Source organism: Sander lucioperca, chromosome 6 (genome assembly GCF_008315115.2).
Source record: "Sander lucioperca isolate FBNREF2018 chromosome 6, SLUC_FBN_1.2, whole genome shotgun sequence".
In the NCBI taxonomy this organism is placed as follows: Eukaryota; Metazoa; Chordata; class Actinopteri; order Perciformes; family Percidae; genus Sander; species Sander lucioperca.
In genome coordinates this window covers 6,348,706-6,372,321 of record NC_050178.1, presented here as the reverse complement: position 1 = coordinate 6,372,321, position 23,616 = coordinate 6,348,706, and the positions used below count along the sequence as shown (strand labels likewise).

General features: G+C 40.7%; 1 protein-coding gene and 1 long non-coding RNA gene across 4 annotated transcripts in view; both read right to left on the bottom strand.

Annotated features, from left to right (window-relative positions):
• Positions 1 to 3,491: 3,491 nt before the first annotated feature.
• errfi1a (ERBB receptor feedback inhibitor 1a) lies at positions 3,492 to 9,926 on the bottom strand. 3 transcript variants are annotated; one of them, XM_031301628.2, is made up of 4 exons: positions 9,713 to 9,926; positions 7,041 to 7,244; positions 6,771 to 6,859; positions 3,492 to 6,528 (listed from the first exon to the last, which is right to left on the bottom strand). In XM_031301628.2, the coding sequence occupies exons 2-4, from the start codon at positions 7,184 to 7,186 to the stop codon at positions 5,447 to 5,449; spliced, it is 1,317 nt and encodes a 438-aa protein (XP_031157488.1). In that variant the 5' UTR covers positions 7,187 to 7,244; positions 9,713 to 9,926; the 3' UTR covers positions 3,492 to 5,446. The 3 variants fall into 3 exon arrangements, with proteins under 3 accessions (XP_031157488.1, XP_035858110.1, XP_031157489.1); XM_036002217.1 differs by lacking the exon at positions 9,713 to 9,926 and having other exon boundaries at positions 7,029 to 7,244; XM_031301629.2 differs by lacking the exon at positions 9,713 to 9,926 and having other exon boundaries at positions 6,944 to 7,071.
• Positions 9,927 to 19,685: 9,759 nt separating this feature from the next.
• Positions 19,686 to 23,616, bottom strand: part of LOC116051620 — a 13,324-nt gene continuing 9,393 nt past the window's right edge. Inside the window, exons 2-3 of the long non-coding RNA XR_004105382.1 lie at positions 21,248 to 21,254; positions 19,686 to 19,843 (exon numbers count right to left, since the gene is read on the bottom strand). This is a non-coding gene — a long non-coding RNA (uncharacterized LOC116051620). The remainder of the gene's footprint in view (positions 19,844 to 21,247; positions 21,255 to 23,616) is intronic.

Genomic DNA, 23,616 nt, shown 5'->3' with positions numbered 1-23,616 from the left:
ACCAACATTATATTGCACATGATGTCATATACTAGTAATTTGTTATATTTATGACTTTATTTATATGTATTGTAATTTACTGTAGCCTATTGTGCCCTTATATAAAAATCCAATGTCTATTCAGACTCCAGTTAATCACACCTCACTACATGAGCAATGCTGCTCTGCAGTAATGAGAAACACAAGGTAAGAAATGTAAAAAAACCAACACTTCCTGAAACTCTTGCCCAGGGTTTGTTTCAGAACTGATGTCCTCATCATACATACAAAATTTAGAACATGTTTTGAATTCACATAGATGCAATAGCAACCAGTAGTAAACTGATAGTAAGAATAAAATGTGATTTAAATATTTTCAGGGTGGCTTAGATGAGTGTAATTTTTATCAATGTTGGCATCGGGTTTGGAGCACGTTGATGTTGAGATGTGAGTGTTTTTGGTATTCAAGAAAATGCAATGGGCTGTGCCAACCTACCAGTTCTCAGACTTTGACTAATATCTGCAATATGTACTTGCCATAGCAGTTAGTAATATGTTTTGATAACACAACATCTCTGTGATACATCCAATAATCTATAGCATTCAAATACATAGGTAATCATGATTAGAAACATCTGTCCAATGATATGTAAACCAATACAGTAGCCATGCAAAATGCTACTTCAACCGTGCCAAAAGGTGTTGTTTTTTAAGTCAGCATCTAGGGTTCCATTAGTGAAATTCATGTTCACTATCCCTGCTAAGCCAAATAGGGTAACGGTGGCTTGTCAATATCCCTCAATGTCAGTACAATATCCTGACACTAGATGGCATACACACACTCATTTAAATTATGCTTTACCATTGCCATATGTGAATAGAGAGATAGACAGTTTAATACAATTGTTTATGATCTATAAAGCGAATGAGAGTGATGTGAACCTCAGCAGTGACCACCTCTTTCCTGTTGTAGAATTGGAAATGTATACTGTCGCATCAGGTAATACAGCTTTATCAGTACTGTAAGAGTCCAATATTATTGTTCCTGTTGATCTTTGGGATACTGGCATTGAGATCTCTTTTTTGAACTGTGCCACTGTACCTTGAAATGCTAGTGCACATCCCTGCTGCTGGTCCTCAACAGTAATATACAGTTCATTGATGTCTTTCCATCTGATCCATTGATGGCTGTTTGTGTACAACAAGTGGCTGACTCAGAAGAAACACTTGTGACCAATTTGTTTACCTTCCCTTGATGTACTATACTTTCTTTACAAGTAATCTGACCTGAGTAAAATTTAACCAGCAGCACTTCAGTCTAAGTTAAATATTTACAACTCTGTCCACCCCTCATAGCAAATGATAAGAAAAGTCACAGCAAAAGAAAAGGCGGTGCATGCAATGGAATTAATTAGCAGATTTTTCCGATTATCTTGCTGCATGTTTTTTTGGTAAATCACATGAGAATCAAAATACGCAGAAGAAGCCAACATAGAATTTACAAACTCTACTTCTCTTGCCTCTTGAACATATGACGGATTGCAGATATGCATTTTCTTGCTATAACCAAAAGTATATTTATATATAACTGATATACGAGCGAGCATAGCAAGTAATATTCCACGAATAGCAATTTTGAATTCACTGTTAAGAACATTTTTACTACACCATTTATGATAAGATGAATATGCTCCACATTTTGTCTACATACATACATTTTAACTGGCCAAAGGTTTTTCTCGGCTAAGATTCTCATTATTTGTCAGGTATTCTGTGACACTGCCACAATAGCCTGATATCATTGTACTGTTAACTACCCCTTTTCACTCACAAGGAGTTTCTAAAAAAAATAGTATATTGTTGAATGTAGAATACAATTGCAGATGTTTTATAGATATATTAGGAATGGGATGTTGTGTGAATTGCATTAATCCTGGAAACATATGTCGTTAAGCACCTAGCCTAAAATTTGAAGAGGAAGTTTTTCTGACTGTTAAAGGTCAAACCAATTAAATTTGCCCCCATATAGCCTTATTTTATAGTACATTACTATTGAAGACAAAGGTTGCGTTAAACTATTTAGTGTCTTACTTTTTTGTTGTGTGTATAAAAGTAGGCTACAACAGTATAGCTGCTTGATATTCAATTTCAATTTCTGGACCTTAGAGTTAAATCCATCAGTGTAATAATCATGCTTAAACTGTAAAATATGTTATATTACTACTCAGCATACTAATTTGTTTATAGCAAAATTTTATGTAATTTTCTTGTTGATCAATGTCAATCTCTGCAGCACTGCAGACATGTTAAGAGCCAGTCACAGAAACAACTGCAGACTAATCAGCAGAGGCTGTTTCGCAATTGATGAGGCATTAATCATAATTACTGTAATAATTCTTATCACTAAAACAAGTTTCTTTCACTAGTTAATCCATCGGCTCTGCGAGCCAAGGACTTCTATCTAATTAACTGAGGCCAAAACATATATTTGATGTAGTTGAGCTGCTACAACTGAAAGTTAAGTCCCACATACTCGATGCCTGAATTAAATCCAAGGTAGGGTAAAAATCCAATGGCATATTTAAGTGCAATACTTAAGTTGTGTTGTCAAAATAAAGCTCAGTCAGGAAACAAAAGGTTTAAGAAGAATCAGCCACATAAACTGTTTAGAACACAGAGTGACTGAATTTAATAGAGAATTGTAATGATCCCTTGTGTTTTGTTTGTTAAAAAAAAAGTTTAATGTAAAATCAAAAGTTGGAGTCTAAGCAAATGACATGTCTGAGTTCTGGCTTAGAACACAACAATGCCTTTTCGTGCCACAGCCATGCTATAATGTGTGTCGCTCAAACACTACTCACAAACCACACGCTTTGTTAATTCATCTGGTAGTTGACCTTTCCTGCCCCCAACAGACATTTAAAATGTGCAGCCACAGTTGCTATAGTCACCACCAATGCTGTCGCCTAGCAGCTCACCTACAAGTAAACCAGGTGAAAAGGTTTGCAGATGACCTCAATAGCTCCAACTGCTGCCTTTTGTTCCATTAAGACAATAATTGTAAATCAATTGCTACAAACCTACAGAAATGGTTACTGCCTTGCTGAGAGGTTATATGGTGGCTATTGTAACTGCAGCTGAATTAGTAATGATTTGACCTCTAATTCTCTTGTGTGGCTCACTGTGGTTTCGGCTCCATGCCTAACCACATGGACTCAAGTCAAGAGTAAAACACTTGCAACATTGTTAAGTGCTTAAAAAACCTGTTGGCACAAAGCTGGCTACCACAGAGCATCTAAGGAGTCATGCAGGAGGAGAATGTGTTTTAACCAGGAAGAGGAAGGCAATACGCTGTACACAATGTATTGCCAGTCGACTATTGTAAGTCACTCTTCTTTCTCTGGATAGAGGCCAGTCACAAAAAGGCACAGCATGAGGGTGTGTGGGTGATAAAACAGGTCAAACAGCTGAGTTGAGATTTCAGGCTTGATAGATTCAAGAAACAGAATAAAGCAGGTTCATAAATAATTCATTTTATTTTGCTTTCTTTTTTAAAGACTATATATTTATCAACTAGTCATAACAAATGGAATTGTTAAATACTGTACACAGCATACTGTATTCTCCCAGTGCATGTCTTCACCACAGCAGAGAAGTTATTACTTAATAAACTAGTCTTCATTCAGTTTTATTATTTCTAATAAGACATGAATACCTTAAGATTAAATAGTATCAGTGTATGATGTAAACATTTTTCAGACATTTAAGTCAAAAGCAACATTGTGTTGGCAAGGTTTTGTAAGCAGGAGGGAGAGAAAAAGTATATTTCATATTTGACCTTAACAGTTATGTTTCCCAAACTGAACACCGTGTTCGATACAAAGGGTTACTTGTATAATACATGTGCTACATTTACTATATCATCCTGATGCTTCTTGAATCATCTACAACAACAAAAATGCATACATTTTCTAGGCTGCCAGCAGCCAAAGTCTCTCTGACCACACCTACTGCAATCATGTAAGGCAGGAATGCATGAGCAGAACAGGAAAGTCTGTGTCAGGTAGGTAAACCCTGCACTGTCTGTGTAATGCGTCTGTATTAACAGGTTAGCCCAACATCTTCGTGATCTAAGATCTGCGTGATCTAAAATCTCTATTTAAGGAAATCCAGGTAGAATTGACTTTGTCTTACACTTAACTGAAGTGTAATTGAATTTAAATTGTGTGTCAAGTCACATATGGAGCTGTTACTTCACCTTTTGTAGATATCATTTTAGATGTTGCCTTTATTAATGGGAGTATGTGAAATATATGATTTATTTCAAAGGGAGGTACAGTAGTACTTGAGGCAAATTAGTTCCAAGCAATGAATCACAGCTTGACAAAAATAAGCTCCTCCAACTGTTTGATAAAATTTCAGTAAGGATAGCATACATTCCCCTTAATGTTCAACAGGTCAATTTCTGTGCAACAAAACAGACCTGGACACTAAAAGAAAGCAATTACTTTTTAGAGGGCTGTACTTAAACGCAGGTGCTGCAAATAAGCAGAGCACAGTAACAAGTATAGTTGACAGTTTTCTACCAATTGTAGAAAGTCTTTTATAAAGTCTCACCAGAACACTTTTCCAACTGCTGTACACACACACACACACACACACACACACACACACACACACACACACACACACACACACACACACACACACACACACACACACACACACACACACACACACACACACTTTAAGCTGCACTAAAGATTCCAATGGAACATGCGTAGCTACCAGTAATATATCCACATCTTAGTACAAAATATACCATGTGGAAAACAACATTTACACAGATATAGTGGCCTAAGTAAAACTGAAACTTCATCAAGGCAGGGAAACCATATCGTGTTGATATATAATAGCAAACAGAAAAGAGATTTGTGTGCTAGCATCCTTCATTTTGTTAAAAAATTAACTGTCCTTGTATTTAGACTTCATACATTAAGTTATACATGGTTACATTACTGACCTGTCTCTTGTGAGATACAAAAGCAGCGTCAATGCATCTCACGAAACATCCTCAACCTTCCAGACACCGAAAACACTGAACACACAAGGTTCAAGGCCCGCTTGTACCTTCTGACTGTACCACATCATCAACAAAAACAGCACAATATTGAATATCATGTAATAATAAGCACATCAAAAATAAGCTCTACAATGTTGAATTTTGCCCACAATCTATGGTCAGAGATACAGTTTTTACATAAAGTATCTCGGTTGTGATAGCTATTCCAACATTACCAGTAACTGATTACAGTGCACACACACCCTGTGTGTTCAGAATACATAGGGGTTAAAAAAAAGAAGGTAAAAGCAGCGGTTTGAGGGATTATAGTGTCCAGTTTCACCATTTTTCAAGTGTTTTTTGTTCATTTACAGTAGAGTCCTCTGCTACTTCCACTAAAACCTTTTAAACTAAATCCACATGTGCTTTCCCACTGGTGTGACAGTCCCAGTCTGAGTCTGATACATCTGTATTGCGAGCTCCAGGGCTGTTAATGACACGAAGAAATCGCTGAGGCAAGAGATAGTAATGTGTGGTGCTGGCCTTTTTGCCGTTCTCCATAACAGGGAGGATGCAGGGGGAGCCCTCACTGTTCTGTCTCTGTAAACCCCGACAGCTTACGTACTTAGGATCCGGTGCAAAGCTTTGGGTGGGGGGCATCACCCCATTAATGTATGTTGGGAGGCTCTTGGGGCTGGGGGTGCGGGAGCTGCTTCTGGACAAAGGTTCCCTTGGGGGTACCTTGGGTGGTTTGTCCTCATCGCTGTAAGCCCCTGACGAGACCTCTGCTGACCAGCGGCGATAGTCTCCTGTCTTGATTGTTCGAGGAGGGATTGGGGGTGGCACCTCGGGCTTATCCATACTTTGGGTGTGGTGTTTGTGGCACGTGAGGCGCAGCAGCGAGGGCTTGTTAAAGGATCCAGCTGGGCCAGAGTGCGATCGTCGTAGCCTCCTCTGAGCTTTGTCCTGCTGTCTCTGACAGACCACTGGCTCAGGTGGTTCCTGTTGCTGCTGCTCACACTGTTCCCGCACTTCCTGCGGAGGATGTGCTTGATGCTGCTGTTGGGGCTTCCTCTGGCTTTGCGGTCCTAATGGCCCGTCATAGTAAGCATAGTTAATCTGGCCGCAGTCCCTGAAGCTCCTTCGACTGGGGACTCCATATCGAAAAGGAGACGATTTTGGACACTGATCAGACACCAGGCAGCGGCTGTCGTCCGAACTCGTAAAAAATTCTACCTCACTGTCCATAGCCTGCTCAGGGGAGATGTCGGTTTGTGGAGGGATGGGGGGCAGAGGCTTAGAGCATCTGCCTGGCGTCTGTGGGGGACTGCTGCACTCGTATACTGAGAGCCTCTGGAATGAGGGGACCACCTGGTCGTCATCAGCAGGACTTGGGGTGGATGGTTCAGCACTGCAGGACAGGGAGAGATGGGAGGGCCGGGATTTCTTTGGAGGTAATCTCTGTGAGCTGAAACTGTGTTTATGGCCTGTCAGAGAGAAAAAAATGAAACAGACCCATCACATTAATGGCACAGTATAAAACTGTTAAGGTTGTTCAACGACAATCACAATTTACTACTCCAATGGACTCCTATCTTTCTCTATATTTCTGGAAAACCACTTACTATATCCAGTATGAAGCAGATGATTCAAAGGAACAACATATCCAATGCAGCATTTGGGTATTTCAGAAGACCTGCACTATGCAGATGACAGATCATGCACTTACTTTCATGACTTAGAGACGGTGGAGGTGGCCCCTTATGCTGGGCACGAGAGCTGTGATCTGTGTGTGCAGTGTCCATACTGAAGTAGAAGCTGTTAAAAAAGAAACATTAGATTAGTACCAGTTTAAGAGCTACATAACATTTCATCGTAATTTGCAATAAATCTCAGACTGACCTGAACCATAAAAGTGCAGCATGTCATGCAGATTTGAAATAATGTCCCTTTCTAAAAAATCTTTATGGACTGCTAGTTGTGGCACCTGAACACTCACTTGTCCAGCTCATGGCGATAGCTCCAGGAGGGTTTGGCCATGCTATGACAGTAGCTGCCCCTCAGGAAGGGGTTTTCTATGGGAAAAGAGATCTCCTGGGCAGTCAGGCCCACTGTGGACATGCTCCAGGCACACTCGGGTCGCATCAAAGTCAGGAAACACTCAGATCGCCCGGCTGGCTGGCTGCCCCTGCTTCTGGTGTACCTGTAACACAGCCAAGACACAGCAATGAATGACAGTGAAAGAAGGTTGAAAGCAAAAGCAGATGAAGAGAAACAGAACGTGTAGCACATTGAAAAAATGCTTTCTGAAAGCAGAGCTCACATCCTCTACTGAAGCAAAAAAGACCTGATATTAAAATAGAGTGCAAATAACACATCTCCCCCTTTCTGCTGCCCACCAAACCAAATATTTAGTTATGGCCTTTTGCTTATTATTCTTTTACCTCTCACAAGACAAGACAACAATCTTCTATGACAGAGATGACAAAAGCTTGACAAAAAGTTTGACAAGAGAAGTTTGACAAGATTTTCTGTCACTTATGTCCCCACACACGATGAGGACAGAGCACTTTATCATTCATAATGTTCTGTTCAGAGTATTTTACAAAGAAAGCAGAAAAGCAGTAGATAGACCAAAATAACTAACAAAGATATTTATGTAGAAATGTCGCTATAATTTACAGATTGTTTTGTTGTTCGTTCTTCAAGTCTACTTTATTCAAAAACTAGCCTGAAGTAGATGACAGATAAAAGTTAGAAGTTGAGTTGTATAAAGTGTAAACAGTGAGAGCAATTAACAGCTCACTGAATTATCTTTACATTCTCTCTCTTTTATATATATATATATATATATATATATAGTCTAAATTTAACATAGCAATCTCTTAATAGGTTTACAGTTGATTTTAAACTTGACTGTGCTGTACTCCAGTGCTGCAATCTCGCTTGTCCTGAACGGCAGAGGAAGGGGCTCCTCCAGTTACCATAGATATACCTGATGTTGCAAGAACTCCTCCAGTCAAATGACCTGAATGTCTGTGTCATGTCAAGTATGTGTCAGGGCTGAGTAAACAATGTGTACAATATTCAGAGGGGAGGAAATCCGGAAGCATATTGATATTTCTGGGGTCAGCAATACACTGGAAGCAAAATCTGATCTGAATGTCTTGACTCACACTGGATTAACCAGTTCAGTATGTCACAATCTCTGGCACTTTAGAAAGTGTTATTATAAAGTATACAGTGCCTACTATAGGTGTATTTGTTGTACACCATGTGTGAGTTCACTGACACCAGCCGTGCATTGTTGCTCCGGCGCCCTATCAGAAGTCCTATTTTTCAGAATGCAGTAAAACAGGTGCATCCATTGGCCTGGTGGTCATCTCTTCTGAAGACCACAAATGAGGTGCTTGCACACCCAGAGACAAGCTGTCCTTATAATGTTGGAGTGATGACTGAGAAGAACACGGCCCCCTTGCTCCTGTTCTCCTATGAGCCAAATTTATGTGCTGTCCTGACAGCTGGGGAGAAACAAAGCTCTAAAACAACAGGAAGCCTGGGTCAGCAGCATTAGCCAAACTGCCCAACAAGGCATGCACTCCACATGCCCAGGGCAGTCGATTCGGTTCGGCAGGGATGGGAAGCAACATGATCCTCGATAATGAACCCCAGGGGGCTTGTGCTTCCTCTTGCAACAGGTGCAAAGACAGTTCATCCTGGCAGTTTACCAGAGGAGCATTTACAGGCAACAGAATTAAACAAATTATGTTTAGTCATGCAGAGCATTAACCCTCTTAAGATGGAATTCTTTAAAATCACTTAAATCAGATTATTTCAGAGAATGTGAGTCTTTATATGGTGAAGTCTGGCCTTTCTGTGTAGGTCTATACAATAGCCTAGGTGGACAGGCGAGTGTGAAGATAACACACGGCCCATGCTTACTGGAAAGGAGGAGGTCTGATTGGTTAGCTGTGATGTAAAACATCAGGAGATAGTTTGCCTTTGATTCAGGATTGTAGTAGTCACACACAGACTTTGAAATAAGGAGTTCACACCCCGCTCATGACATCCCTGCAGTCATTTCCGAGCAACTATACCCGCTCTACCTGTGCGGCAAGCAAACAGCGCGCACACCCCCTCACTTTACCGGATTGAGATAATAATGGTTAAAAGCCCTCTAGCATGCAGGTGAGTCACACCACAACACACAAGTCAGCCATCTGGCAAGGCCGGGTACTGATGACACAGAATTGATTGTCATGTCCATTTAGTTTAAGCGGAAAATATACACATAGATATTGTAGACTAAATAAAAGAATCAAACCAGGTTATAGGTTTGCAATCGACCCAAAGTTATCTAAGGGATAGATTTTAATATTTCGGCTCATCATAAAAGATGGATAGATAGACTTAATAAAAGTTGACAAATGTGTTACTTGTATGTGTTATGTGAACTTTTAAAATCCTCGTTATGTCGGCTTAAAGACAATTTACACCTCTAAACGGCTTAGATTATACTTCTTTTTTTAAATACATATAATCGCAAGAGGAGCTCAGGTTGCATCAATCAGTGGAGTCTGTCGTGCTGGCACCAACATACAAAACAATAGACAAGACATGGGCTCTTACAGCAGCCAACACCAGACATTTGAAATCAATTTCTGAACTCACCTAAATAACTTCACAGTTCTCCTCCGCTGACTTACTCCTAGACTCCTCTTTGGTGAAATATAGCTCCTCGGTTTCTTTGGTTTGATTTGAATCTATAGTCTTCTGACTGTATCAGGGACAGGACGCCAGCGAATTGGTGGAGCTCCGGCTAAACTGTGCCACTTTAGATAAGACAAGTATTGTAGTGAGCAATAGGCTTATGTCTTCATATAAGCTCCACCACACGAAAGTCGCACTGGCTCCGCCTCGCACACTTGCCCTTAAAGGCGCAGTTTTCATTTTTACATGTCTCTCTGCAGCGTTTAGTCTATGCACATCAGGACAGGCTGAGTGCATATGGGATGGCAAAATCACCCTTGGACATATACACAGGTCTAATTTGAGCATTTAGTTAACTTGATGTGATCAAAGTCTGCTTTTATCCCTAGGACGGATCAGGTGTGTACACAAGGATACAGTTAGCTGATAAACTGTTACAGTGGGATAGGGAACATGCATTAAACAGTAAACACCTCAACAATTAGACATGCAGCTGCTCTGTGAATACATTTAAGCGGAACAGGGATTGGTTGATGCAGTGGAGTGATGTTTATTCATAATTGCATACAGTTCCTTAGCAGCAATAAAGTAATAATTGCAAGGTGGAACATCATCCCATATGTTTAGCTTTTAAAAACATTGCATTTTATTACCTATATTATAGGCGTATATGTGTCTCCTGTGTGGTTTCATAAACAACAAGCATACGTGCTGCAGTCAAAAGTGAACACAGATCTGCAGGGAGACAGAGGCAGTAATAGGGATGGCTCCAGTATAGATAATGCAGACAACAGGCAAAGAAACAGAGCCAGAAACACTCTTATCTGCACAGCTGCTAACTGAATGAAGCACAGATTGTTTAGCTGCTCGCTTATCAGATCACCCTGGGCATTTGCTTTTAGCTAGTTCTCTGTTTTTCTGACATAATGTTCACTTTACACAGTGTAATTTAACTCAGGCTACAAGGTTGATCAGGTCAAATATACTTTTCTGTGTTTTAGTTTAAGGTAAAAATCTTAGATGTGCCATCCCTAACACCCTCTATTTCTAGTCACTTAACCTACTTAGATCTTAAGTGGTGCTGTAATAACTATGGCACCTAACCTATCTGGGCTATACAAACCCAACAGTAACATGCACACTAACCAAACACAGTGATACAATGGCTACAAACAACTTGTGTGTTGAATCAATAGTGGCAGAAAGCAGAGGTGTGTGCAGAGAGAGAACAGAGTGTTCTTGTGTCTGAGTTCGTAAATCCTTTACAGCTTGTGCACAAGCCCCCCCACCCAGAAGGCTTTTCATTACATATTTGGTCTCTACATGGACCAGGCTTTCGCTAATCCCCTTTATAATTTCAGCCAAATTTTTGGAATTCCCTGGGCTGGTTGTGACCAGTGGAGGAAGGGGTTTTGCTAGGTGAGAATTACAGTTTGTGTAATGTGAATAAAATGAGCATCACAGTTTGGATTATAAATAATTTACAAGTGTGATGTGATGGATGGTATAGGGAATACTCACCTATAACAATAAAGGTACATTTTCAAAAGGAAAATTAAAAATGAAATTAAATGTAATCAGATACAGTTCATTAAAGCATGTGATTATGTTTATTTCCACTTTATATTTCTGAATCTGTCCGTAAAACTCTTTACATCTCAAAATACGCTTCATGTCCAAACTGTCTCTCTTCCCACTTCAGTCCCGTCTCAGACTATGAATCACTTACCAACAAAAAGGGTGGAGTTGAGTTGGAAATAAAAAAAATTACCTGTATCATCAGTGTAAATGATTTATTCACTATGGAGGCCACAGCATTGATTGCTGAGGTAATTCAATTACGTGCATATTTAGCCTGTGTCCAAAGTTCACACTGATATAAACACAGCAGCAGAAGGTTCAGTGTTGAAGTATGGTGACGTCAAGCCTATGAGTCTGTAGAAGATTTCAGTAAATGTGGTGTTAAGTTTGTGATTGTTTTTGCTAAAATTTAAAGGTTATTGTAAGCATTTTGTGACCAGCAAAGTCTGCAGCTTTCTCTCTTTAGACATGAGAACTGTGGCCGCTACTGACACCTTTAAAAAGCAGCTTAAATAGTCAGTTCACTCACATTACAAAAAGAGATATTTCTCTACTAAACCACTAGTTAAGTAGAAAAACTAGGATTAAGTAGAAAAATAAAATCTGCATATAGCCTATTAAATGTATACCCTAGTCATAGTGATGAAGTATATTTCCCAAACTTTTCCTTTGAAAGCAAATTTTCAAAACATTTTGAAAAAGAATCACATTCACTTCCATTACATTTGGGTTGTGGTAGAAATGATATCTCAAAACCATGACTAATGACGCTATAGCATAAGTTTAGTCAGGAAGAATATAGGTTACTTTTGCATGCTTAGGCCTAGTTAGTTAGTTAGTTTTATTTCTCATGCATCTGCATTTAATCCTCTTACGCATGCTCACTCATTATTCCTTGCTGTCCATCGCTGTCAATTATGTTATCAGCTGTTCTCACTTGTCCATGCTTTTATCTTCAGTAGACTTGACTACTATAACAGTGTCTTTACAGGTCTCTCTAAAAAATCAATCAGACAGCTGCAGCTGATTCAGAACGCTGCTGCTTGAGTCCTCACTAAGGCCAAGAAAGTGGATCACATCACTCCAGTTCTGAAGTTTTTACACTGGCTTCCTGTGCCTCAAAGAATTGATTTCAAAATACTTTTGCTGGTTTATAAATCACTAAACGGTTTAGGGCCAAAATACATTTCTGATCTGCTACTACACTATGAACCACCCAGACCTCTCAGGTTATCTGGGACAGGTCTGCTTGTTGTCCCCAGAGTCAGAACTAAACAGGGGGAAGCAGCGTTCAGTTTTTATGCTCCACGTATCTGGAACAACCTCCCAGAAAACTGCAGGTCCGCCGCAACTCTCAGTTCTTTTAAATCAAGGCTGAAGACCTGTCTTTTTGATGTTGCCTTTCTTTAATTTCTTATACTGCACTGTGAATTTTATTCTCGTATTTTATCTGTTTTAAATTTTTTTATTCATTTTTAACTGCTCTTTAATGTTTTATGGAAAGCACTTTGAATTGCCCTGTTGCTGAAATGTGCTATATAAATAAAGCTGCCTTGCCTTGCCTCGCCTTGCCTCATCAGCTGGTTACATCAGCTGATCTCATTTATCCAAAAGCTCAGTCACACACCTACATTGTTAGCCTGCTGCTGCCTCTGTTTAAATATGATTCTCGCTCTGCCTTTAGAACATTTATGCTGCTACCGGGTCATCTACCAAATGTATGTTCCTCTCACACAAGTCTCCTCATTCGGATGGCAGCAACAGGCCATGCTGTGGCTTCGGCCTCTGGTCCTTGTAGCAGGCTAACGCTGCCATCTGAACAAGGAGACGGCGGAGGTGGTGTGAGAACATAAACACAGCAAACAAGCCGGTGTTTGTGTTTGGCTGAAGGCTAACCCCAGCAGACCAGCTTTCCTAGCTTTCAATCAAATGTTGGCTTCCTGGCCGATAAACTGTGCCAAGACTTAATTATCACATCATCTGTTATAATAAACATTCATCTTAACTTCATTAACTTGTCTCTCCTGATTGAAATAAAGTTAAAACAATGTGCCCAGCTAAGAAAGTAAGAAAACATGGATTTTTATAATTGAGATGAACTGATTTTACCTGTCTTGTTTTATGTATTTGTTAATTGTAAAACCTTTTTTGACTCTTGAAAGGGGATAAATAATGAACTATTTTAAACAGGAACAGTCTCTTTTAATCCCTAAGTAGCCTCAGAGAAATGCAATAGTAGCACACAGAAACAATACAACAACAATACAATACAACATGACTGTGTCCTGCCTTCATGGTTCACGCTGCAGATGAGTTGTGTGTCCAGCCGGTGCAGCTGTGAGCAACAGCCAAGGCTCAGGCTGACACATCGCTGTGTATTACTGCTGGATCGTGGTTTTGTCTGGCAGACCCACACACTTGGCTCCTGCCGTGGAAACAAAACACAAATCCCCAGGCAACGGGCTGTCGTGTCTCTCTAGAATGTAAATACGACCATATTAAAGCACTACTTGTTAATCATACCAAACTCCTGAGAATCCTCCAGCTGCTTCACTTATTAATCACTTCCTGTATTGGTACAAAGACATCGGGGAAATGCAGGGATTTTAGAGTAAATTGCCTCACACAGGTATTTTCTATTTTGGAGCGCAATATAATCAAAAGCAGCAATAACGAGTCATCATTGCATCACTTCCCATCATTGTTGAGTGGTTCAAGTGCCGCCACAGCTTGCTGTTAGTAATGGGTGGAGCGAGCCACACCGCCTCCTTGATGATGACAGGGTGTGTTTAGTCTCCATAACCCAAGGATCACTTTAGACATAGACTGGGGGAGTTATTGGCATGCTCATCCTATGACTGAGACTGAATCAAAGTCATGTTAGTAATTATGATAGCTGATTATTAGTAAGGCTAACATGCTGTAATAATTCGTCTTTTTTGGATTTTGGGAAGTAGTAAAAAAGAGTGGGAGCATACATTTACAGTCACACATAATCCCCTACACAGGCACCCACACAAACACTCTCATTTGTGTCTGGTGTTTGGGGAGAAGCTGTGAAAACGACAGCTGTGGTGTGATGGAGAACGTCATGCTGGTTCGACTTTCTCCAGCTGCTAGTTCAGAGCCAACTCTGCTCACTGGAGCTCTACAGGATTGACTGACACAGATGGAAACCCGCTCCTAATATGCTTTGTTTCCGGCCTCACAACTAACATCACCTATCTTTTGACTACATTTTCATTTTTTGTTGTGGATTATTGAATCCTAGGGTCACATAAAGAAATACATTACCTGTTTCCCGCAATGTAATGCCTGCATTGTATTTCGGACTTCCAAAACAGGAGTTTCTGGCATTTGGCCGATGAGTATCCCAGGTTTCCGGTGTTCCTGAGCTTAGCCTGTAGAGGCGAAGGTTTAGGTTGTGCTTAGGTAATGTAGCAATATATTAATCTTAAGTAACAACTGATTGCTAAGGGAATTGGCTCTTCCCCTGATTTCCTGGTTCAGTCTCACTCGTGGGGGATATTAGAAACACAGCACACAGCAGGACCCAAGGCCCCCGACTCTGCTGATAAAGATTTCAGATGTTGTCCACCAAGAAGATCAGCAGGCTTGCCATCAAAGGGGGGCACTTCTAATGGAGAAGGGTATAAATCAGTAGCCTCCGCATTGCTCTCTTGGTACACTAAGAAGACAGAAAAACACATGTGTAATGAAGGATGCAGTCCATATGAGCTGGTCAGTGAGCTGAACAAGTCCTGTTTCCCCCATTTGTGTGTGTGTGTGTGTGTGTGTGTGTGTGTGTGTGTGTGTGTGTGTGTGTGTGTGTGTGTGTGTGTGTGAGTGTGTGTGTGTGTGTGTGTGTGTGTGTGTGTGTGTGTGTGTGTGTGTGTGTGTGTGTGTGTGTGTGTGTGTGAGAGGGAGAGAGAGAGTGCATGTGGCAGGGTCTGATGACAGGGACTGAGTCATACAGGGCAGAGTGTGCTTTGTCAGAGTGCCTTTTGTTCCATTCACAAATGAATTTAGGGCCCCTGATGAAGTCAGCCAGACTACCTGATCTAGTGCTGGGCAGCAGCCACATTAATTCCTCACAACAGAAATGCTCTGGATCACCGCTCACACAAGCCTCTTAACGAGCGAGCCTACTGGTTCAGAAGAAATGCAGATGAGTTCCAGCTCCCATTTTCCATCCTCTACGAGCAGGTTGGCTGTGCAGACGCATAATGTTTGGGGCAAAATGTGACGCTCCAGGGGGAGAACCGTGCGTGGGTGGGAATGCAGTCCTGAGCTAAACTCAATCGTCAGGGTACGAGGACTATAATGGCCTTGGGGCTACATGCTGAAAGCTAAGCCAGATGAATAATTAAACTGCCATCTACTTCACTACAACATCATTTGTACCTTTTCTCAAGAGTTAATGCAAAGCCACACTAACCCATGGTGTTGTGAAACTTAGTGATGTGAAAAGTAATAAATGAGTGGAGAAACCTAACAAATGCAGATGCTTCCATACAGGGCAGGAAGATCCACGGAAAGATTTGTTTGTGAGTATGAACACTTTAGTTTGTTGCTAATTATTTTATATTGTTATCCATCTCAATATTTACATCTTCATATGGTATCATGTTTATTGTACTCTATGACTAAAACAACTAAAAAATTATAAAGAATATGACACCATGGTTCATGCCAAGACAAAATTGAGACTTCAGATGAGCCATCTTCACTGCTTTGTAAATTTAGCTCTGGGTGGAAAGAACATTCAAAGTCAAGTTAAAGACTATAATTATCTTGGAGCCAGCAGATTATTCTCAGCTCCGTAGAAAAAATAATGGGTTATCACTGCTGTACACCCTATTTTTAAATCATGTAACAAGTGACGCTCTAGGTCTGATTACTTGGGTGCAATAGTGTTATTCTGATTCAGCTTCTTAAACATAGTTAATGCTTTGTCCTGTAGGTCTACTGTGCATTCAGTGAACTAACAGTAGGGTCACTAAGACGGACAGCTTCTGTTTGAAGAGGCGGTGAAATGTAGAATTAATGAGTTTTAACATAAATCTCAGTTTATCCTTGCCTTCTTTCTGCTTTCTGGTAAACCCTGCAGACACTCTCCTCCACGCACTGCTGTGGTCCCTGGCAGGAAATAAATCAGCCGGGGAGCCGCCCCAGCCCAAACACTGCAAGGGCCTCTGGAGCCTGAAGGGGTGTGGGAGGTGTACACTGAGCTCACGGGGCACAATGTGCTTGTTACTTCCTCGTCAAGTAAAAAAACATACTTTGCTGTATACACAGACGTGCACATAAACTTACATTAACTCATGAAAAAATGTGTGCATATAGACATCTGCACATACTTGAGTTTACACATCAGTAAGCAACAGACAGGCACATGCGCTTGCTTAAGTCAAACATTTTCATTTTTGGATTTTTCCCACACAAGCAACACTTTGAGAGCAGTAGTCTATACTTAACACCCTCTACCCTCTACCTCTAAATCCAACTCTAAAACTATATTTACTGTAAAGCTCCTGACATAATTACTCCATCATCATCATTTTGGAGCCTTCTCCTGAATCCCTTTTACTGACAAGCATTTTTTTAAGATTTCACTACACAGGAGTGTCATTTTACACTTCTCTAAGAGATATCACACTCACATACGTGTGCCTCTGACCTCAGACTACCTTTGAAGGACTGGCTTTAAATAGGGGCTCATGTCGAAGTGGTTAAGACACATTGTGACACTCTGCTTGCGTTAAAGAGCCTTGCATGTTATCTGTCGTGACCTGAAACAGGCCCCCGAATGTGTCTGTCTTTAGAAGACATTTACAAAAGAATTGAAGATAGTACCAAGTTTTACAAAAGAAAACTAATGGAACCCAGTTTAGTTTACTGTACAGCATGTTTAGCAAGACTAATTTCTCAGAACTTAGAGAAAGTATTCTGCTCATGTAAAGTTTCCACTGTGAGTTTTTAGGGAGATCAAACATATCAGACATCAGGCAATTGCCCTTATGCATGTGTCTCTCTGACTTACTCTGGCCTGATAATTAGCTTTGCCTAATTAAAATGCTGGCGTAATAGCCTGGAATAACTCTGCACAGAATACACTTGAGCACAAAGCTTCTGATTAAAATGTGGGCAATTTTCCATAGAGCATGTGTGTCTGTGACGTCTGAGACAGCAGTATGTGTCCTGCATTTGTAGGCAACAATAGCCAGCCATCCAATTACCAATCAAGTGTCATTGACAAGGATAAGCTCGGATATCCTGACTGCAGATGATGATAGTCTTGAAGCATCTGCTACTCACTTTATTATTTAATCATATCCATTTAGGTTGCTCTTATCTGCGGACAGGATGAGGAGCCTAATGTTTACATTCTAGTCCCACCACAAACACACATATGAAGCCTCTCAGGCCACCATCTAGTCATAAACGAGAGAGTACACACAGAGTGATAGACAGACCAGACAGCCTGGGAGGTGGCCTGTCTTTGAATGTTTACTCAGATTAGAGTTCAAACTGAAAGTAAGCATCTTGAAATGCATCAGAATTCGACAAGAGAACAAGATGGCAGAGTCTTTCACATTGAAGTGCTTTATCAAAAAGCAATGATATATGGCAAAAGTAATCACGCCTGCTTGCCCATAACATAGACTCCTGCTGCACAGTGAGTGCTTTGAGCTTATCCTGCATAGCTGCAATCTTCTTTTGAAGTGAGCTTGCAAAGTGTTCCCACCAGGACCCACTAATTAAGTTGGTGCTCATTAAAGTGCTGAAAGTAGCTCCTTTGAAATATTGTCTGGAATGCTGCAAACACCAAACAAATCCTGGTGAAATCTTTCAGTCTATGTCTTTTCAGATTAAGAACAAACAATCAAAGGTTGAAATGTGTCTGTTCTCTGTATGGTGAGAAAGCATGATAAAAGTCATATGTAAAAATGTTTTACATTAAAGTCCAAATTCCATTAAAGATGAAGGGCTATCTGCAGCTCTGCAAATTGTTCACTATTTGTAACAGAGAGGCGAAGAAGGGAGACTCTAACATATTCTCTCAAAATATGCCCAGCTCTAACTAGTGGATGCATACCAATCTCAAGCCAGATTAGATTGTAAGTCATTGAAAGGGGTCCAAAACACCCAACTCTTCCCTCCCCTGTTCCAACAGCTCCTTTCACAGATATCTCTACTTGGCCCTCTATCAGGACAGGAAGCACCCAGCTGAGAGAGACAACAACAGTTCTGCTTCCTCTGGCTTTTCCCCTGCTCTGGGAAACTGAGCTAATAGGAAGTAGATAAAGCATCTTGGAAACCAAAATGTGTTGAGTTTGTGTTTATGAGCGTTCACATGCACGTACAGTATGTTCACATGCACTTGTGACATTGCAAGCCTAAGAGTGGGACAAATAACGTCAGCACAGGATGAACAGCAGAGCTTAGAGCACAGGCAGCACTTCATGGGAGTACGTCAGCATGTTGTTGGCAGTCTGTGTGAGAAGAAGCAGACCCTATAGATGTGTTTTCCTAGTCCCCTGTTGCCTGTTACTCAGAACAACAACAGACACACAGGGGAAGAATGGATTTTCTAATGGGAAAGACTTAAGTCTGATGGACGTGCTGGCCTACACCGAACACCTTACTTGTACAAGAGCACAAACACCACTCCCTGCTGTCTTCTGGCCTTTTGTGTTTGCATAGGCACGTGTCTATATGACGTAATGCAGATCTCTCATGTGATACGGCTATAGCTCGGCAAACAGAGCTGTGTGTTGTTGTTCCAAAGCTAGTGTAGTATTGGTGATATTTACACCTTCAGTCAAATCATGGTCAGGAAGTGAAGAGGTATTTTGAGGGGGCAAACATTCATCACCATCAAAATTCAGCTTGATGATTCACATGGGAAAGAGGGAGTTAGAGAGGTTAGAGTGTGAGGGGGTTTGAGAAAGATGGGTCAGGGAGTAGTCACAGGAGAGAAGCCACCCACACTTACCACAAAGGCTTGACTCATGCGGTTTCGTTGGCACACAGCTGTGGGACAGGGACATTACACTGGGTCTCCTCTCCAGTATGTGCTGCCTGCCCCCTGAGCCAGAGCAGAGTGGAGTGTCCAAATCACTCACAGCGGCTTTCACGACTGGAGCCACGGTGATGGGCGACTGATTAGAGTAGACACACAATTATCTAAATCATGACATAAGACCCTGCAGAGAGCGAACAATGTCAGAGCTTGTAGTGATGCATATTGTCATGAGTGTCACTCCTACTACAGTGAGAGTGTGTAGCATGCTTTGGCAGTGAATAACTGAGCTCTGCAACACTTTGTGAATCTGTTTTTCTTTTAAAGATTATTTTTTGGGGCATTTTTAGGCCTCTACCTCCACAGGACAGACGAAGACATGAAAGGGGAGTGAGGGACGGAACGACATGCAGCAAAGGGCCGCAGGCCGGAGCCGAACCCGCGGCCGCTGTGTCGAGGAGCAAACCCCTACACATGTGCGCTCGCTCCACCGACCAGGCCAACCCGGCGACGTGAATCTGTTTTTCTGATCACTTACAGTTTTTTTCCAACAGCTTACACACATTTTCAAAACTATGTCTCTTTTTTTGAAACACTGCATTCAAAATACCATAAACACATCTCAAAATGAAGCATTTGCATCAAACGGCAAACACTTTTTTCATAATAGTACATTTTTGGATATATCATGTACACACTGTTGTTCTAAATCTAAAGCTCTTTTGGCTTTCTTAGGCTTATATCTACATTTACAATGTTCTAGAGAGAAAGTAATCGACTGAGAGGGGTTGAAAAGTGCACTGTAAACAACAATGCAATGTTACAGTAAAACAGAAAATATTTATTGGACAAAACATCACATTTGTAAGAGTAGCACAGTGTTGTATACAGTAGCATGAAACAAGAAAACAAAACTACAAACATATGTAAACCAAAGGTATCATATTTAGAATAAAGAATATGTGTGTGTGTGTGTGTGTGTGTGTGTGTGTGTGTGTGTGTGTGTGTGTGTGTGTGTTGTGTGTATTTGTGCGTGCTTGTGTATCATGGCGGGGAATTGTATGCACAAACAAAGTCTGATTGATTTGTAATGCTGAAATAGTCATTAGATAGTTGTATGAAGTATGGACGCCATTGTAAAGCTACTCAAGATGGGCTTCTCTCATGGTCAATCTGTGGTTGATCACGTGATGAATAATTTTGATTGGTTGTGCTTAGAAAAGGAAAGCAAGTCACTTCCTGTTAGATTTTTGTGTCTTAGGTAGATAATTGTGTGTAGTGTTTTGAAAAAGTGTTTTATGCAATTGAAAACTGAGTGAAAGGCTGAGAAATAGCTTATGATTTTGGAGATTTGCTGTGTTATTTTGCACTTTGAGTGAGAGGTTTCAAAAATCGTGTGACATGAAAAGATTTTGTGTGTAAGCAGTTGAAAAAAACTGTAATTTTCCAAATTTAAAAGTGAATCCTTTATGTAAAAAAAGGACATACAACTATGTTTTGTACTGTGTTTGAACAGTACACACTGTACACTGTTTTGCACATTGTGTGCTTGTTATCGTTCCTTTTCTGCAATCTCTAATCAGTTATATTTATGTTGTATAACAGGGTCAATAATTTCCGTGTTGTGATCAGAGAAAATGAGACAAACTCTCTTCCGGGGTTATGATATGTAACACCGGATGTTTTTTGAATGTTTAAGCACCTTGCCTCGCTTTCCTGTTTTCATCTCACTGTGTCCATGGTCACATTACGCTTGTATAGCCAGGCTGATAAAACCTTCCCTCCTATGGACACAAAGATAAGAGCCTGTGATTACGACATCTAGAATAGTTAGCATGCACTCTTACCAGGGCACGGCACACATGTGGTGTGTATAAATCTGTTCTTACCAGCTCTCTCAGTGCTTAAGGGTGTTTCCTGATTGGATATGTTGAAATCTTCTCTGCTATGGAAGCCACACAGTGACACATAATGTAAAAACTTTCCTGGCGTGTGTGCTGTGTATGACTGGATTACTCAACAATAGCTCAGGGGCCAAGTTGTGTTTGTCACCACTATAGTGAATTAAGAGCAGGTACCTGTTCCAGTATTAGCCAGCTAGGCCAGATATAAGAAAATGACAAGAACTGGATAAGAACCGGTAGACAGCACTGGAGGGTTGGAGGTATTACATATTTTGATTTTAAACACCTGTGCGAAACATTTCAAAGACTGGCCATCCTAGACAGATTACTGAATTAGCTTCTAAAAGTTATCATGAGCTGTCATTGTTCCGAACCACAATGTTACCAAAAGCCTGGGAAAAGTTAAACAGTTAGGAGCCAGCTCACCCTGGAGTCAAGTGAGTTCCTCATTGGAGAAACCTCAGTGAGCCCTGGATCAAAGTACGCCGGCTTGTTGGAATAATGTTGTGGCAAACCCATGTGTTTACAGAGCTCCCCATTGTGGTAAACATGGATTTAAAAAAAAGTCTTACAGCTTTTAAACTCCCACCACCCACACTGTCTCATAAAGGCAGGACGTGGTTGAAAGTACAGCTTGAGCTGGACGCAGACGTCCTTCTGTTCCACTAGCCGAATTTTGTGTGGCTGACTGATTTGAGTCTAGTGTTTCATACACATACAAAGCCCACGCATTGTTTGTTTTACATGTTGCCCTAGTGATAGTGGCATCGCTCAAAAGTTGACCTGAATAGATGCTGTGGGGGTAGCACCGTCACAGCTTGATTCGCTTTGCTTCCACTAAACTTGTAAGAATAGAAATTGATCAGACATATTGTAGTCTCCTATAATGAAAATCAATCCCAACAAATACATCATACTGGTCTTGTTTACTCTCAATAGCATTAATTATACAGTGTCTTCTTTGTTCAGATTCAGTGTCAGCTGCTGATATACACTTACAGTGCTGCTGTCCACAAAGCTTTTCGATACTTAAGTTCAAAATTAGATGGTCACTCTCAGTGCTGAGAGTATGATTGGTTACTCTACCCAGTGTGCAGGAAGGCTGGAGTGTCTGAATGTGGCATTGGGAGTGTGTTTCTGGAGTGACAGTGATGGGGAGAGATCAAAACAGACCATCCTGGCCCAGATGGGGAGGGGTGGGGGCTGTGTGCTGTTTGTTTCTGGATCAACACGCTGTTCTTTCCCTGCTCTGTTAGCTATTTGATAGGCAGAGGCATATATTTCTGCCGTCTGATTGCTTTACAACCTATTGGCACCAGACCGTCTGCCTCAGGTAGAATCTGCACCTGTGTGCTCAGCAAGACTGATAGGGCACAAACTACACACAGGTCTGGAGACAGCCTCTTAAGGCTTCAAAATTTGACTGTCTCTTGAGTCAGAGGAGTCAGGTACTTTATGAGTAAGTGTTAATTGGGGAATCAGATAACCCATATGTGTACTGTTACACATTGAACTCATTTTATGCTACTGTGCTGACAATATGAACATAAATGAATTCTTAGTGACAAAATATGAAGTTACAGAGCCTCCTATTAGTTTCCCAGGCCTTTAACAATTAATTGTCTGTACCAGGCAAACTACTTTCCAAATAATGGCAGAAATAAGTTGCTTGTGTTAGCAAGAAATCCAACTTCTTTAAAGAAAGGCTCTTGCAGAGGGCTCAAATGTTTGTCAGATAATCGTGGGGCAACACTGGAGGTTTGTCATCTGTGACTGGTTGGACCTGATCTGTCACTTGTGTCTCTGTCCTGTCTCAGAGCACAGAGGGTGGGGTTTACCCCTGGCCTGTCTGTGCAAAAGAGTACAAAAGTATTTACATTGAACGTCTCTATATATATATATATATATATATATATATATATATATATATAGTTGATTATTTCTATTTTGAAAACATAGCATCTCTTTACTTCCCCAAAGTAAATGGGCAAAAGATTTTTTATTTATTTAAGTTAAGTTAGATGTGCAGACTGTGTAACTAGTAAAAGTATATCACTAAAACTATTATGTGGCACTTACTTTTTATATCAACAGGCTTCTGAGAAAGGAAGGCTGCCTGTTACTGTGATTCTCTGACAATACACCTATGTAGGTATGTAGTTTATATAAAGTGTCACATACGTATATTGCTAGGAGCTGTCGTATACTTCTATCTTAACCATCTTTGATGCATGACTTGGATCCCCACTGTTCACACTCACTGAAGGAAGAAAAAAAAAAAAAGATCAGCATATTGTGCAACCATTTGGCACAGAGATCGTTGTGTGTCAGGCCATGCAAGTAAATGTGTGCAG

Coding starts and splice junctions, on each gene's coding strand:
- errfi1a (XM_031301628.2), bottom strand. CDS start 7,186: ATGCGACCCGAGTGTGCCTGGAGCATGTCCACAGTGGGCCTGACTGCC. Junction 6,860..7,040: donor TATCGCCATGAGCTGGACAA/GTGAGTGTTCAG, acceptor CTTTTTTAACAG/CTTCTACTTCAGTATGGACA. Junction 6,529..6,770: donor ACCGTCTCTAAGTCATGAAA/GTAAGTGCATGA, acceptor TCTCTCTGACAG/GCCATAAACACAGTTTCAGC.